The sequence below is a fragment of the Protopterus annectens genome, chromosome 2.part1 (genome assembly GCF_019279795.1).
Source record: "Protopterus annectens isolate FY-2018-M chromosome 2.part1, PAN1.0, whole genome shotgun sequence".
NCBI lineage: Eukaryota > Metazoa > Chordata > Ceratodontiformes > Protopteridae > Protopterus > Protopterus annectens.
The window spans coordinates 644,693,261-644,710,768 of NC_056729.1; the positions used below are offsets into that span (position 1 = coordinate 644,693,261).

The 17,508-nt window shown below is 45.3% G+C and overlaps 1 protein-coding gene across 1 annotated transcript in view; it reads left to right on the forward strand.

The window, feature by feature from the left end:
- Positions 1-7,743, forward strand: part of XKR5 (XK related 5) — a 482,218-nt gene extending 474,475 nt beyond the window's left edge. Inside the window, exon 7 of the mRNA XM_044062383.1 lies at positions 205-7,743. Coding sequence (XP_043918318.1) covers positions 205-1,481 — 1,277 coding nt within the window. The 3' untranslated portion in view covers positions 1,482-7,743. The remainder of the gene's footprint in view (positions 1-204) is intronic.
- Positions 7,744-17,508: the final 9,765 nt, after the last annotated feature.

Here is a 17,508-nt window from a genome sequence, read left to right on the forward strand (position 1 = left end):
TGTAAAATTGTGTTTCTGGTATTGCATTGCATGATATGTAAAAAAATATTTTTTGTAAAGGAGCTTTCCTCCCAGGGTCTCTGCTGAAAATGGGCCTCTGGCCCAGTCAGACATCCCCCGTAAAAAAAAAAAAAAAGGGAAATAAATTAAAATATTTGAAGAAAAGTGTAGGTCTAATATTAACACTAGTGTCTTATTTTTTAGGTTCTGCTGCACTCCTTCTATACTACAGTCTCCTGCACCCTAAGTCAACCGAGATAATGCAGAGCATTAGAAATGAAATGAGGCATACATCTGCTACATGGAATCCTGCTTCACCACAGCACTGGCTTACTGACCCAGACAAGCCTCAGTTAGGAGGACACCATCCCTGCGTGTCATCTCCTTCTATAGCAGTTGCAGAGTTTAGTAGCCCAGAGCACTTTTGCAGAGCTGATCTTTCTTCTCAGAATGCTTGGAAGAAATCTTTACACCACCACCACTTATTTTTGGTGAAGCTGGCTGTTAAGACAGGAAATGTGTCAAAGATTAATGAAATATTTGGCTATGCTGTACTGGAAAGCATATTTCAATCACTCTCAAAGAGAAAAGATCCAGACACTAAGAACAAAGAGATACAGCTGAATGTGCCACTTTCATCTAAAGAAAATCTCCCCCTAGCACAGCCAGAGTCTACCATTTTTAAGGAAATCTGCCATATTGCGGACAGTAATTCTGATCTGCATAAAAAGGTCAGCACACGGGAAGCATCAAAGTACATCAGGGTTTCAGGTATCATAGAGAATGGGGTAACACTTGGCCATGTCAACATGAAGGAAAAGGTGTCCCAAGACGAGCTGCAAGGGCCAGTAGAGGTTATTGTTATGTATGCTGAAAATGATGGGCCGAGTGAAATTTATCAAAGCCACAAGAAAGTGGAGAGCACCGAACAAAAGTGTAGCAAGAGGCATGGAAATTCAACACTATACTTCAGTGCAGATATGGATTCCAGTGTGCGTCCACATGGAGTCACTCCCTCAGTTCCACGACTACTGGTTGACATGAGGCAAGATAACAAACCAATGGGATTGGAAGAGGATCTTCCACTACCAAGGGTGGAAGATGCAAATTGTAGCAATAATTTCCCAACAGAGACAACAAAGATCAGCCCAGTTCGAGGTTTAGCGATAAGTAAAGATTCTGAGTGGAATGTTATGGTAAATTCCTATAGCCAAGACTGTGGTGACTCTAGTCTCTCAACAAACCCTCCTTCAGAACTACTTGAGGATGATGATTATCCACAAAATTTTCAAAAGCCAGACTGTTTTTTGTCATTGGAAAATCAGAGAACCACAAAGACAAAAACCTTGACTCTAGCAGCAGAGCCACGTTTTACTTCCACTCCAAAGCCTCCAACTGCACAACAAGAACGGATTCCAAAAGGAGGAGTAAAAGCAAAGAAACAGCTGATCCATTTGATTCGAGAACTGCCAAGGGTGTAAGGTAATCTAAAGTATGAATTGTGGCCCATGTTTCACTTGAAGATAATGCTCCTTTAAAGCAGTCTCATTAATTGCCAAGAATTACAAATGAGGGCATCAGGATTTACAGTGATTAGTATCCAGCTTTCATTGATCTTAGTTGGGCATCAGGAGGACAACTAAAGTCTTTTTCCTGCAATATTACAGCTGCTTTTAAAGTACTTGTTAAAAGAAAGAAAAAAATATGTATTTTTTGTACAGATTAATAAGGGCCTCCACTACAGTACTGGTCTTGGCAATATCTTCTGGAATTTAGCATGTTTATTGAATTTTCAGACAGTGCTGTTTTGTATGGGCAATATGCATGCATTTGTACGACAAGGAGGGAAAAAAAATGTGTGGTTTTGTAAACAAAAAAAAATAGTTTTGTAACGTGTCTTTCTGTCTATTTCCAGCTGGTCTGGTTGAAATTTCCTAAAATTAGAAAAATCCCACTAGTGGAGTTACTAAAAACACTAGGGCATTTAAGGTAGGACAGTTATTGTTGGAAGACCATCCTTGCTTTGAGGCACCTCACTGCCGGCATTTAACAAAATGGTTTTATGACAGGCAGCTTGCACTGACCAGAGGTAAGAACACTGCCAAAGTTGTCAAGCAATCATCTAACTTAAACTGCCCATATTGTGAATGTTAATTGTACCTGTAACAACAATCAGGTGGTCCTGTTTTTTCCTATTTTATTATTTCTATCCTGTTAATAATGCTTAAACTGAACTTGGCTGAAACTCCCTTGTAGTTAAGCTCATTGATGTTTTGATTACAGTTTACAGTGTACTTGTATTTTCATATCTGAAAAGGAAGAGGAAACAAAATAATACTGTAGAAATGTATTTTGGCTCGTAACACATTGTGTAGTGTTAAGTAGCTTGCGGAGCTTGACTGCTAAAACTGCAATTTGCAGGTATTTTAACTCAGCGTTCATGCCAGTGAAAGCACACTGGAGAAATTTCAGCTTTTCTAAAAGATATGGCATTGATAAAACAAGATTCTGGTAAATACTTAACCTTGACTGAGTGAAAATCTATAGAAAGTTAGTTGTGAGACTGGTGCATAGCTTAGTTTTTATGAGAACTTTTAAACAGAGATTCAGAAGAAAGTACAATACAAATGCAAATGACAGTGAGCCAGAACAGAGGTGAAATCTAGAAACAGTGAAACACTCCTTGTTTACTACTAAGTCTCAGGCAGTTCTTGCCTGCAGTGTCTCACCTAATCAGTCAGTCATATCTCTCAACTTTTTATCTCCCAAATTAGACACAAAAATAGGGATAGGGCCCCAAATTGGGGACATATTTTAAATGCTGATATTAACTTACAAATTTTTAAAAAAATGTCCCATTTTATTACAGATTGTGTCAGGGCTAGTCACTCGCCGTAAATAATGGTTCTAAGTGATTGCTAACACTAACTGATGTAAAAATGAGGAATATAGGGTTGACACAATGACAACACCCTATTTTATGAGAGATGGAACAAACCATTTAAGACAAAATTAGGGACAATTGACAGATTGTGCCATCAGTATCCATAAACATTCCACTGGTTGTAGATGGAAGTATTGAAGTTATAGTATCTGAACACGGACTTACGCCACAAACAGGAGGCATTGGACCTAATTTTCAACTTTTGTAACCCATACAACAGCATGTTTTATTTGTGCAAGCTCCACCACTAACTTTGTCATCTTCTTTTCCAGATGCCTGGTGGAACTCTCGAGGACTATTACATTTGGTTTGCAAATGCAGGCAGTAGGTGTTTCTTTACCCATGGTACATTTTTGTGAGGGAGGGTTTGTCAAAATCTGCCATTACACCATGAGGATAGCAGAAAGTGTGCCCATTCTCAGTCTCCCCAGATTTTTTCTGCATTTCATACATAACAGAATAGCTCCCACATATAGTATTGAAGAAACTGTAGTCCTCAACATGCCTTTACTGTCTCAGCTCATTAGCTAAAAACCCACACAGTGTACTGTCTGTATTGCTTTGGGGAGGAAATATAATGTGAAGGAGTGGCATAAGTGTCAGTGCTTGAAACTGGCTACCCAAAGGGAAAAAGTGCAAAGAAGATAGCAAATTTAGAGAGAGTCAGTAGCAGGGCTTTTCTTGCAGTCTGAACTATCAAATGGAGAATGGGAAGAGAAGGTAAGGGATGAGGCTAGGTATTACCAAAACTTCCACTGAAAAAAAGCCCTCTTGTCTTGTTTTCATTGCAAGCCCTCCCATTAGAAAAAAGTGACCCTGCACATTTATTAGCAGATGATGATGTAGAAAGTGGCAGGAGAGGTGCTATACCAGCAGCCACCTTTAAGGTTGAGTCAAGGGGTTTGAGCACCAAAGCCTTAATGCATGCCCAGCTGGAAGACTAGCCTGCTAATAGGGTGGACTCTTGACTCCCCTGGTGATGGCCAGTATGGTTAAACTGTGGCTCAGCATGGCTTCTTCTGGCACTTCCTTCCAAGACCTAGCCTTATCAGCAAATCAAGGGGCCATTCCAAGTCCTCATTGGGCCTTTGATGTCCAGTGCTGCCACTATGACCAGATTGCTGTCTACACATGGTGAGATTTTATTCAGCAGGATGTAGAAATTTAACCTGATGCCAGTGAAGTTCCCTGTACAGACTTTGTGCAGTTTAGTGTCAACTCTAGTCGGCACCTGTCTATCCACATCGCAGGTCTGTCGCACTGTGCCTTGGCACCCACCTGTTACGTTTACAGATACCAGGGTGTCAGTTGAATGGAGTCCCCAGACAGGCAACATTGGTTGATTGCCTTCTTCCCTCACTGAATCTGGCTGGGCGGCAGACTGTCAGGGGACTGAGGTCCTTGCTCCAGGAATGGATAAAGACAGATGAAACTTACTTTTGTATAGCTTTCAAAGCTTTCACAAAAGGACACTCCTTTGGAGAAAATTTGGAGAAACCCACAAGGTAATGACGTTTTCAACAGACTGACCTGTTGCCGATTTGCATTCACCCTAAAAGAGAATGAACCATGAACTTTTGTCAGACCTACATTCCTTGGTTCCGGAGTGACGTGATGTTCCAGCCACTGTCTGAGGTCAGCCTGTCGCATGGTTTTATGACTGATTCTTCTTTGGTGGACTGTGTAGGCCAGCAAGGCACCTTCTTGGTGTTGGCATATGAGGTCTTATAAACTTGATGACCTCTTTAGATCTTGATGGATTGTCTTGGTAATTATGATCTAAGTAGAAGGATTTTCTGACCAATGTCACACAATGATCGAGCCGAGAGAATTATCAAGACATGTTCCAAGCCCTTATCTACATTTTCATTGTGTATTGTGTTACTTTCTATACTACTGGCTGAGGGGAGAGGTTGTCTAGCGAGTGTGGCAGTATTGCCCTTTTTGTTTTCATTTAATGTGAGCCTGTTTTCAGTTCACCAGTTACCGAGAATCGAACTGGAGAAAGTCTTGCTGTGAGGCAACAACACTACTGTTGCACCACTGCGTTGTTATTTATAAGTGAGTTCTTGGGGAAGGGTTTTGGTATTAGAGGTGGACTTGACAATAGCTTCCAGTTTGCAGTCATCTGCCAACTTGGTTAGCCTGAGATCCTGGTTCCTGTTCTACAGGTTGGAAAAGTGAATGAAGTAAAGGATGGATCCTTACACTGAGCTCTGTGGACATCGTGGTTTACTTTCATGCTATCCGAAGAGGCTCCTGACACTTGCACTTGAGGATTCGGTCTTTCAGCCAGTTTGCTCTTACCTTCACAACACATGGATTTATTTTTTTAAGTATTTATCTTACTGTGTCTGAGTGGGATGTATTTTCAAACATCTTGTCAGATCAAGATACACTGTGTGAATAGCCTGCCTCCTGTCAACAGCCTGTGTAACCCTGTTAAAGAAGTTGATCAGATTCATTAGGCAGGATCTTCCTCAGCAGTTTTGTTTTGTCTTGTCAAGTGGTCAAGCCTAATAAGGTTTTTTAATGTCCTGGTTTGAGGTCGGGTACAACATGTTCCATTTCTTTACAGATGAGGCTCATCAGGCTGATGAGTCTATAATTTCTGGGTTGGTCATGGGGGCACCCTTGTGTAGGCAGTTATCACTGTGTTAAACCAAACTTAAGGGAAAAAATGTAATCTAATCATAGTTTAAACAGAGTGAGGTGTGGCACTATGAGGACTGCTTTGCACCATTTATTAAGCATCCAGGTATATTGTCAGGCCTCTTGGATGAAGTATGCTTGGTCATAGCACTTTCAATACGTTACCTTGTGATGATGATGATGATAATAGTAATAATGCCAATAATAATAATACCCATTTGTTAATCAGATAAGCCCACTGGACACACAGTCCCTTTTAAGGGGCAACCCAGGAGCATTCAGGAGCAATGTCTGATTACATTAATTACTAAAGGTAAGCAAATGAGGACTGAGGGAATTAAACACTGTACGACAGGAACTTACAACTTACAGGCTTAACTTTCTGTGCCAACCCTCAGACCAGAAAGTAGAGCAGGGCTGTGCATGATAACCCTGGTGTAAATTTACAGAAGACATTTTTTATGGTCAGTGTAGACATAAAGTTTGTATATTGGCTTATCCATATTTGCAAAAGGTTTTTGTTTGGTTACCATGGACATAAAGGATGTGTACTGACATATCCCAGGGGGCTAACTGTAATGCTTTTTCCAGTCAGTATGTATGGAAAGAGGGTAATGTGTGTCAAACAATAACTTGATTTTACAAAGTGGGACCTGTGCTGTGTGGTTTAATTAATACCCATTCTTGTATAGTTATTTTAACAAACTTGGAATGATTATTTTAACAGACTTGGAATGAGGTTTATTCATCACTGGCTGCAGTATTGAAGCAGTAAAGTGGATTGAAATGGAATCACAAAGTGTTTCTACTTTATTATGTCTGATTTGCACTGCAGAGATCTGCCACAAATTCTACATTGTCATGAGAATAGTTTAATGACCCTGCTCTTATGTAATTGCTGCTCATTGGTAATAAAGACTATTTCTTCTGTGCATCTTGAGAGAGCAGTCAGTTGCACCAGCTGCCACTTGGTGTACTGTTGTCTTGTATAATGCTAGAATGCACTTCTAGTTACTGGCCTTAATTTTGTTAACATTTAACAGTGATGCCTTTTTAAAACAGCTGCAAACAGCAGAAAATAACACAAGTGTGTCTTGTAAATGTATTGTGCGTGTGAAGGCATTTTTAGGTTATACAGTAACAAAACATTCCGCAAGAATAGCATATCCCATGTTTATATCTATAGAAAAGGATGCAGGAGTAGGGCATTTGCACTAAAGGCTGAAAGCTGCAAGTAATTTAGAAGTGTTTGGAAACTGTACATTTCACTAAACGCGCGGCATGTTTTTATTCTGTCCATTTTTTCTCTATCATTTCAGCTTAAATGGCTAAGTATAGTCTCATAACATTGCCACTGCCAGCTCATCCCTCAAAAAATACACTCCATTTAAAGTAGACCGGTTGCTTATCCTTTGTGGAACCTATACTTGTAAAATTTGGAAAAACAGTTCTGCACATACTTTTGCTTTGACATTATCTTAGTTTGCTTGCACTATGACTGTAAAATCAGTGTGAGAATTTCTTTGCCTTGCTTTGCTGCAGCTGTTAATTGAATTCAAGATTCCAGAGCTAAATAGGTGTTTTATATATGCAAATTAAGACATTCTGTAGCAGAATGCAAAGTGATTAGACTGATAATATAAAATGCAGTGCCTTCTGTTGCATGTTTGTTACGGTCATTGGTTTGTATATATCCTGACATGCACTGTGACAAATTCATGCTCACTTGAAAAATGATTTTCATTGACTGTATTCAGCTTCTATTTTTTTTTTTTTTTTTTTTAATATCGTGCAATTGTCTGCAATTACTGCCAGTGATTCATGAGGTGTTGTGCAGTGGACTTCCTTAATTAAGGTAAAGGTCTGCTACTCGTTAATAGCTCAGAAGAATTTGCTGACCCTACCCTTACAGCTCACTGTAGCTGTTGGACATAGTTTGGGATGTGTTTAAATAATGTTGTCAGTGTGTTATTTTTTTCTTCCTTTAATGAAGGATTGTTTTTTTGTGTATGTGTGTCTGTGTATACTTTATATCTAATGTATTATTCTGTACTGTAATAATTTAATGTTTTGTGTTGCATATTTGTAGTAACATTTATTAACTCAATCTTTGAGAATGTGGTTAAATGATATCCAAACTGATTAATATTTAAAACAAATATGTTACATAAAATACTCATGTTAACAGAATACTTTTTTGTGTGGTGTCTGTTACTTAAGTAATGAAATACAGTTTGCTTTGCAGGTATTCTTATTGTACTTCAGCAAGTACTTTTTCTGGAAACTCAAATCAGAACAAAGTTTCACAATATAGTATATACTATTCAGCTTAGAGGGTAGCCAAGCCTTGGGATCCAGTGGGTCGGAAGTAATCTCTAGTGCAGGCCAAAACTCTGTGTGCTGCCTTGTTACAAGAGAAGGCAAGCTGTTGATTTCTTGGCCAGTTGGGTAATTTTAGTACCTTGCCTTAGGTAACTCATATTAGTATCTGTTGTACTTCATATCATCTTAAATTATTAAGCAGATGTTGCAGTCAGAGGAGTCGGGAATGCACAGAAAAGATTCAGTTCAGAATGAGAGTGACACAAAAAAAATCAGTGTTCTCTTGGAGGTAATGGCACACTAGGGGCTGAGACCATAAAAACAACCCATTTGTTGCTGTAATATTTTCTTCCTACAGCAGGTGTTCCTGTAAAAACTGTTTCTCTATGTAGAGTTGAGTGACTTACTGAGACACTTTTATGCAGTAAGACATGAAGAGTGGAACTGCAAAATACATTTATTATGCATCCATCAGTATTCCTGAGAAAAACCCTACTTGGTGAATGCCTTTTACACCTGTGGGTGCAGAGTAACCTCTCTACCATACAGCTTTCATAATGTTGTACTGTATGTATACATTATGTATTCTAATGTGTAAAATTTGAGAGCAGCACAATGATTCAAAGCCTCACAGCTCTATCTTTTGGAGTTCAGTCCTAACTTAAGTCACAACGTGGAGTTTGGCTGTTCTCCCTATGTCTACATGGGTTTTCTGTGGATGCTCTAGTTTCTCCCAAATGCATGGTGGTTGATTGGCTACATTAAACTGGCCATATATTTAAATGTATTTACCGTTGTTCTTGTGGCCCAGGTTGTGGCTGAAATGTGTGTGGGCAACCTAATTACCTGACTAATGTTAAAAAATAGCATGCAAGAGTCCTTTAAATGGATAAAAAGTTTTTGGGACAGTATCAATCCGTATTTCACATACAACTGATGAAACTGTCTTTATATTATCCAGAGGGTGGATTTTTCACTTATTTATTTTTATTTAACCCATTCATTTTCTGGTAACTTAGCTTATTGTCAATGGTAATATTCTTGAGTGTCAGATGTTTGCATTACAGTATTTTTAACACCTTTATTAAATTCACTGAAGACATATATATTTTTCTTTTCTGTTAGTGTATGTTTGCCTGTTAACATTTAACATTTATGCACGATACATTGCATATATATATATTTTAATTATCAGTCCAACATTACATAATTTTCTGAATTCCTGACTTCCCTTAAACCTCACATCTTACTAACATTATTCTGCATATATTATTCCCACCTTTTATATTGATTTCTAAGTAATTTACTTCTGCTTTATCTCTGTTAAAATATTCAGTACTTCATAAACAGTTTAGACTTTGACTTCCATTTTATAGCTTAAATATAAACCCCTATGTCACTAGATGGGTTGCAAACTGGCTCAAGGACAGAACCCACATGGTTAGAATTGCTGGAGCCATGTCAGACTCCAAACCAGTTACAAGTGGTGTCCCACAAGGCTCAGTCCTGGGACCTCTCTTGTTCGGTATATATTTCTCAGAGGTACAGGCCAACACGGAAGGGCTGTGGCTGAACAAGTTCGCAGATGACTGCAAACTGGGCGCCATAATCGACTCTCCAGCCGACACAAGCATCCTCCAAAAGGGCCTCATAGAAACAGACAACTGGTGCCAGAGCCATGGCCTCAAGATAAACGCCAAAAAGTGTATGGTCATCCCCTTTGGCAAAAACAAAGTGCCCACAAATTACCACATAGGTGGTAATCCATTAAGTACAGAAGTAGTAATTAGGGACCTGGGGACCCAAGTTGATAGCAATCTCTCATTTGACAACCATGTGGCCAAAGTGGTTAGAAAAACATTTTATATAGCCCACCTAATCATGAAGGGATTCACATCTAGATCAGGGGAGGTCATAGTGCCTCTTTACTCATCCCTCATCAGGCCCATAATTGAGTACAATGCCCCTTTTGGGATGTACCTTGCCAGACACCTGCAGCAACTGGAAAGACCCCAAAAGTACCTCACCAAGAGGATCAAAGGGCTCAAACAGATGCCATATGCTACCTGGTTAAAGAAACTCCAGCTCTACTCAGTGGCATACCGCCTGCTCAGAGGCGATCTGTGCCTGATGTATAAAGCCATGTCCAACCCGGAATTAATGGACATGCTGCACCTCAGAAAATCCAAATCCCATTGAGCTACGCGCTTGAAAGACTTGAACCTCAGCACTGAAATAAATAGGACATGCTGGAGGGACAGATTCAAAACCCAGAGGCTCCCTTCACTCTGGAATAAAATCCCAGTCCAGGTTAGGCAGAGTTCCTCATTGACTCTCTTCAAGAGGAATCTTGATGAGTGGATGGGAGATCGTAGGTTTACCCCGGGTATCACTTCTGTGTCACTGTTACAGAGGCACAGTATACTAACCTCGAAAAAGGTCACAGCAAAATTAATTTAAAATGGGTGGCGAAAGCCAAACACACTCTGACTAGGTTTATAAATGCCCTAGGGCAGAAGAACTAGTATGAACCTGTAATAGTTTTTTTGCAGCCAAAAGGTTGCAAAGGCCATACTATGTTTATGCCATTCAAATCCTGTGTCCCAACTCAGTAAAATCATAACCTTAGATCTGATGTTGTCAGTCTTCATCTATTCTAGACTAATGGTTTGCAGTTCCGATCTCGGAACCGATCCAGCCATTGTAAAGCTCTCGTCATCCAAAAAAGCTCTCTAGCTACAAGTCTACCCACAATGGCTTCTTCACATTACCTCCGACCTCGTTTGCCCCTCTTGTGAATAAGACATGCCAGCCGACTCTCTCATAGCTAAGCATTTTCTAATTATTTTATATCCAATTACTTCATAGCATTTTCTTGTTTGGGTGTGTGGTCTACCATTGAGTGTGTGTTTTCTCTCTTACCGCTGGTAGTTCTCTTTTCCCTACCATCCCTGGTAGTCCCTTCTGTATTTTACTGTTGTGGTAACATCTGAAGTAGTTGACTTCATTTGATCCTCAACCTGTGGGATGTCTGATCTGGACTGGATCCGAGATGGCAGCTTCCCCAGCATCTGATTCGCGCTCCAAGATCCTCCCCTTATCCATAATACCCCTCCATCTCCTTCCTTCCCTCAGATCTTGTTTGCCGTGGCTTTGCCAACCAGCGTGGTCTCAGAGCTCCAGGTGTGGTAGGTGCTTTTTTCAGCTTTTTTGGGTGTTAGTGTTGCTGTTGGTTCAGGCAGGTTTGCTTTCCCTTTGCTTAACCTCCCCTTTGTTTTGCGTCGCGTCTACTGTTAAAAAAAAAAAAAAAAAAAATCTGTAGCAGTTAGAGTAGGCCTTCTCTCCCTTCCCCCTCCTTGCTAGTGAGTTGTGTGTGAGGGGTGTGGTCATGCAGGTTAAGGCTTTGTGCCTTGTGCCTTTATTTTGTTGGCATGGCAGATCAATCAAAACTGATCTTCAGAAAGTGCAGAGTGTGGCCATAAGTTGTCCCTGGCTGATGGCCACACTCTGTGTGTGGTGTGTTTGGGGGCAGCCCATCTTTCCACAGACTGCCCTATTTGTGCGAGGTTCAACCTACTACGGAGGCAACTGCCTCTACTTCTATTACAGTCACTGCCATGACTGCTTCTTCCTCTTCAGCCACTGTCTCTTCCCCTCCCTCCCAGGCTGGGACTCAACCTCCAGTACATATGCCTGTGGACAGGGAGCCTAGGAAAGAGAAGAGCAAAAATAAAGACAGAGAGAGAGAGACAAAGGGAGGAAGAAATCCCTGGACCGGATGGATCCGGTGGGTCCTCCTCCAAAGCAACAAGTAGTCAGTTTCTCCTCTGCTCTTCTCGCAAGATTCTCGCGGGGGCCGGAGGAGCTTAGACCTTCCAGGGCTTCCGCACATCGACCCTCCCAGTTAGCGTCAGTGGCTTCGTCGCATTCCACCAGAACTTTGAGTGAGGTGGACATGGACAAAATGATGTGAAGATTTATTCGCACACACATTCAGATGGGGGTCTTGCCAACCCCCTCGCTTTCTTTTTTTGCTCTGATATCTTCTCTAGTCTGACCCGCGGTATCAGAGTTTATGGATCAGAGAGGACCCCGAGTCAGGGGGTCAGCACCAATAGTACTGAGTACCTCGACAGCAGCCATTACCTGTCGGACCCGAGTGGCTTTTGGAGCCGAAGCCTGGGCGTCTGATCCGAGGGGTTGGGTCCTTCTCCTGTGGTGCCAACGTCTGGTCAGGGCCCTCCCCTCGGTATTTCGCCTCTGCTGTTCTCAGCTTTGATCCCCACGTCTGAGGAGAACAGCTTCCTTACTAAGGGGGGGCTCACTCCCCCTCGGCTTTCAGCATGGTGGAAAGGGTTCTGTCCAGTGGATCGAGGCCCCTGACCATCTCCTCTGATTCCACCCTGACTCCATCTCCTCTGGGTGAGTCTTCAGCCATTTTGCCCATGCAGGGACAGCCCGTGCTCGATGTGCCCCAGACTGTTTCCCTCGAAGAACCACAGATTTGAAGTAGGAGAATTCATTTGTCAGCAACCTGTGGGTATGGATCAGATATCGGATCCGAACCGGCATGGTTTATCCAGCTATGGATCCGAGCTCCTAGCTCCACCCCTCACCCATAATGCCCTGCTCTCCCTACATAACCTCAGATCTAGTTTGCCGCGCATGGTAAAGGCTGGGTCGTCAGAGCTCCAAAAGCTAAGTCTTAGTATTCTTATTAAAGGGTTTTAAAACTTTTAAGTTGTGTGAAAGTTATAGGTTTCCCTTCTGTTTATATCTTTTTGGGTTAATTTAATATAGTTTTTACCCTCCCCTCGCTGGTTCGTAGTTGGTGTGTGTGTGTGTGTGTTTTTTGGGGGGGCCTTTGTGTGAGTGTTTTAGTTTTATTCTTACTATTTTTAAAAAAAAAAAATAGTGATGTCTGAGGCCCCAAAGGCTGTTTTTTCAAAGTGCTCCGAGTGTGGCCATAAGCTTTCCCCTGCTGATGGCCACACTCTGTGCGTTCAATGCCTTTGGGTTGAACACCTCACTTCAGGGTGTTCAATCTGTGCAGGGTTCAACCCCAGGGCATTGAAGGAGCGGAGGTCGAAGCTGGTCTTGGCGGGACTCTTGCCCCCAGACTCTGCTTCGGCCCCCGCCCCCTTGGTGGTCACTGCTTCGGCAGTCCCTGCCTCGCCTGCTCCCCCTCCTCCACCCGGGATTCAAACTCCCGCCAAAGGGTCGGAGGAGAGGGAAGCCAGGAAAAAGGACCGGAGAGAGAAGCACCACAAGCAGCGGGCCGAGACCTCCGTTTTGGCCCCGCCGGCTAAGCGGGCTTCTCCTCCGGCCTCTCTGGCTGCTGGCTCTCCCCCTCCTCGGCTCCGGTCCCCGTGCTTTTCACCGGAGCGAGACCCGACCTCCTTCGAGGCTATCGAGGCGGCACTCAAGGCCTACCTCGGTAGCCTCGTCGAGGTCTACTTACAGCCTCTCCGATGCTGATCTGGACCGGATGATGCGAAAGTTCATCCAGGCCCAGATGCAGATGGGAGTGCTCCTGCCTCCCCCCCCCCCTCTGTGGGTGAGCTCGACCCCCTATTTTAAGCCCATTGCTCCTTCTCTGACCCACTACCCGGGTTCAGAGCGCCCGGAGCCGGGCAGCCTCGAAGCCGCGGATGGGTCGGCGCCGACAGTACTGGGTACTTCGGATCCGACCTCTCGGAGCCTTGGCCCGAGCTTCAGATCCGAGGGACTCAGTGTGCCTTCGGCACCGTCCTTGTCAGAGCACACTGGTCCCTCTGATCCGAGGGGCTCGGCGCCGGCTCTGATCCGCTCATCGGATCCGAGGGGGAGCCAACTTTCGGATCCTATTGTCGAGGCTGGCTCCCCCTCTGCTTTTGATGTAGTGGAGAGGGCTCTGTTGAGGGCATCCGGATCCCCGGCCCTTGCTTCGGCTCCGTCCCGCACTCCATCTGCTCTGGGCCAGGCTTCCATCACCCGGTCACTGGGACAGCCCGCTTCACTGCCCCAAGCAGTTCCTGTGGTTCTGGACATTGCTGGTGAGGGCTCCTCGGACAGCCCCCCCGAGGAAGCACCTCGCAAGCATTCATGTAAGAGGAGGCACATAGACTCCCTCGAGTCTTTGACCGAAGACACTGACTTGGAGGAAGGGGAAGGCTCCCCAAGCTCACCCCCTGAGGATGTCTCCGGAGACATCATGGAAATGTTACGGATTAGAGGTGGGTGGTCTGCCCCAAAGTCTTCCTCGGACGAGTCAGTGTTCTTGGAAGCATTTGAAGCGGGCCCATCTACCTCTTGGGTGTCCCCTCCTGCCGACCCCCTGGTGGACCTTTATTACCACCAGGGCGTGGAAGGACCCGGACACCGTGGAGCCAATCCCTAAGAGGCTCGACAGGATCCTTAGCCCCCCTGCTGACCGTGCCCACTGGAGCAAGGGACCCCCGGTAGATGCCATGTTGTCGGCAGCAGCCACTAAGAGGGAACTCGCCCAGGAGAGTCCCTCAGTCCATCCCCCGAGCAAGGAGTCTCGGATGATGGACCGTTTGGGGAAGCAAATCTTTAGTTCAGCGACCTTCTCAGTGAGGGCGCTCAACTATTTGGCACACGTCATTAGGATGCAGCGCGATCTTATCAAGGAATACGCTGCATCCCCCCAGAGTCCATATCGGAGGAGGACAAACTTATGCACTCCACCCGTATGGCCACTCTTCGTTCTGTGACTAACACCTCTATGCGGTTACTTTCCCACGCTACCGAGGGAGCCGCTAGAGCTGCGGGAGCGGGCCTAGTCACAAGACGACAGGCCTGGCTCTGCCACTGCGATTTTACGGAGCCCTTCAAGGCGTCATTCGCGAACGCCCCCTTTGACGGTTCTGCCCTTTTTGGCAAGACTGTTCGCGATACCTTGGTTCAGAGCGAGAAGGACGGGAAGACGCTGTCTGCCGTCGGAGTCCGCTTCTCTGTGCCCCAGAGGTCCTACTCTAGGAACCAAAAGGGCCAGAAGAAGATGTGGTTCCGGAAGTCGCAGCATTCCCAACCCGCTCCGGACAACCAGTCCTTCCGCGGCAGAGGAGGACAGGGAGGACGCCGCCCTAGGGGCAGAGGGGCTCCCAGGAACTTTGGGTCCAGGGAACCTTTCTCTGAACGGCCCACGCAGCAACCCTGAGGGGTTGTCCGACTGCTCCACTCTGGAGGCAGTCGGGGGACGTTTCTCGGAGCACCGAGCAGCATGGGAGTCCATTACATCGGACCGCTGGGTACTCCGGATTATATCCAGAGGTTACAAGATCCCCTTTCTTCATGTCCCAAAGTTAAAAATCCTCCCCGACGTTCCACCCGATCAGAGGGTGGCCGCTTCAGCAGAAATTGGCCATCTACTGAGAAAAAGAGCCATCCAGCCCGTCCCCCCAGACCAGATCGGATCAGGGTTCTACTCCAGGTTCTTTTTAGTTCCAAAAAAGACGGGGGACCTAAGACCCATTCTAGACCTGTCCCTGTTGAACCTGTCAGTTCCCAAAGAGAAGTTCCGGATGGTCACTTTGCAGTCCGGGAGAATCACTGGATGTGCTCTATAGACCTCAAGGACGCGTACTACCACATTCTGATGGACAGACGATCCAGGAGGTTTCTTCGCTTCCAGCTGGAAGCCAGTCACTACCAGTTCAGGGTCCTTCCCTTTGGTCTCACCACAGCCCCCAGGGTGTTCACCAAAGTGTTAGCAGTGGTTGTGGCCCACCTGAGGCTTCAGGGGGTGCAGGTCTTTCCGTACCTAGACGACTGGCTTCTCACCACCCCAACAAGGCATCTACTCTCTTTGGCAAGAGACTCCTTCCTTCGTCTAGCTCCCAAGCTAGGCATCACGGTAAACATAGAAAAGTCCAACCTGGTCCCTACTCAAACAATAGAATTTATAGGAGCCAGGTTAGACACGAGAAATTTAAGAGCCTTTCTCACAACCGGCAGGGTTCGGAATCTGCGACTCCAGGTGCGGGCCATCCTTCACTCCAGCTCAACACCGGTGGAATTGATCCTGAGGGCGCTAGGGTCTATGGTGGCAGCGATTTACTCTTCTGCACGCCCGCTTGAACATGCGGGTGCTTCAATGGACACTTCAGGTGCAATGGTCATTTCTCTCCCTCCCCCTGTATCATCCCATTGCAATCAGCAAGGCTTGCAAGCTGTCTCTCTTGTGGTGGCTCCATTCTCCGGACCTCCACAGGGGCCGCCCCTTTTGTGCATCTCCCCCTCTCGCCACGGTGACCACGGACGCTTCCCACCTCGGGTGGGGGGGGGGCATTTTGCGGGCCGGATGGTCCAAGGCATGTGGAGCGATTCAGAGACCTCCCTGCATATCAATGTTCTGGAAATGAGGGCGGTGCTTTTGGCGTTGCGAGCACTTCAGGCCCTCCTTCCCCTGGGAACAATTGCGATTCAATCAGACAACATGTCGGTGGTCTGGTACATCAACAAACAGGGGGGAACCAGGTCTTACCCTTTATGTCGAGACGCCATGAGAGCGTGGGAATGGGCGATCTCCACCAACCGCTTTCTCATCGCAACGCATATTCTGGGTCGGACCAACATCCTAGCGGACAAGCTCAGTCGCACCATTCTCTCCCCGTACGAGTGGTCTCTCAATTCTCAAGTAGCGAAACGTATCTTTGCACAGTGGGGGACTCCCTGTTGCGATCTCTTTGCTTCTTCTTTAAACGCCAAGTGCGACAGTTTTTTCGCTCTAATCCCCCCTCCAGGGGATTCTCCCAGAGACGCTCTGGTGCATGCTTGGCCTCCCGGTCTTCTTTACGCATACCCCCCCCCTACCTCTGATGCTACGAGTACTTCAGAAAGCCTCTCGGTTGGGGTGCAGAATGATCCTCATTGCCCCGTTCTGGCCTCGACAGATCTGGTTCCCTTACCTAAGGTCTCATTCAGTGAATCCACCTTGGATTCTAGATCCCATTCCGGATCTGATATCACACCCGTCGAACCTGCCAACTCCGAACCTGGACAACCTGAAGTTGACTGCTTGGCTGCTCCAGTTCCACTCCTAATCAGGACTCCCGGTATCTCATCCCCAGTTAAGGCCATTCTGGTAGCGGCCCACAAGCCCTCTACCAGAAAAATTTACCGCAGTAAATGGAAGCATTTCTCCATTTGGGCAGAGCGGCAAGGCCTAGATCCTTTCACGGTTCCCCTTCCTTTGGTTCTAGATTTCCTTACTACTCTCTTTAATGATGGCGCCAGTAGTTCCATGGTCAAAGTTCAGCTGGCGGCCATATCTCATTACCATGTTGGACACGATTCAGGGTCTCTTATGTCGGCTAAATTATGCAAAACCTTCCTAAAAGGCACCTTTTTGCTCAGACCCCCCTGTCAAAGAAACGGTTCCCCCATGGGATCTTTCCTTGGTACTTCAGGCCTTGACCGCTCCCCTCTTCGAACCTGCGGCCACAGTCGATCTTAGATGATTGTCCTTTAAGACTGCTTTTTTGGTAGCCATTACTTCGGCTAAGAGAGTTTCAGAGCTTCAGGCCCTGTCCATGAAACCGCCTTATTTGATTTTTCATCCGGACCGGGTGTACCCAAGGATCAAT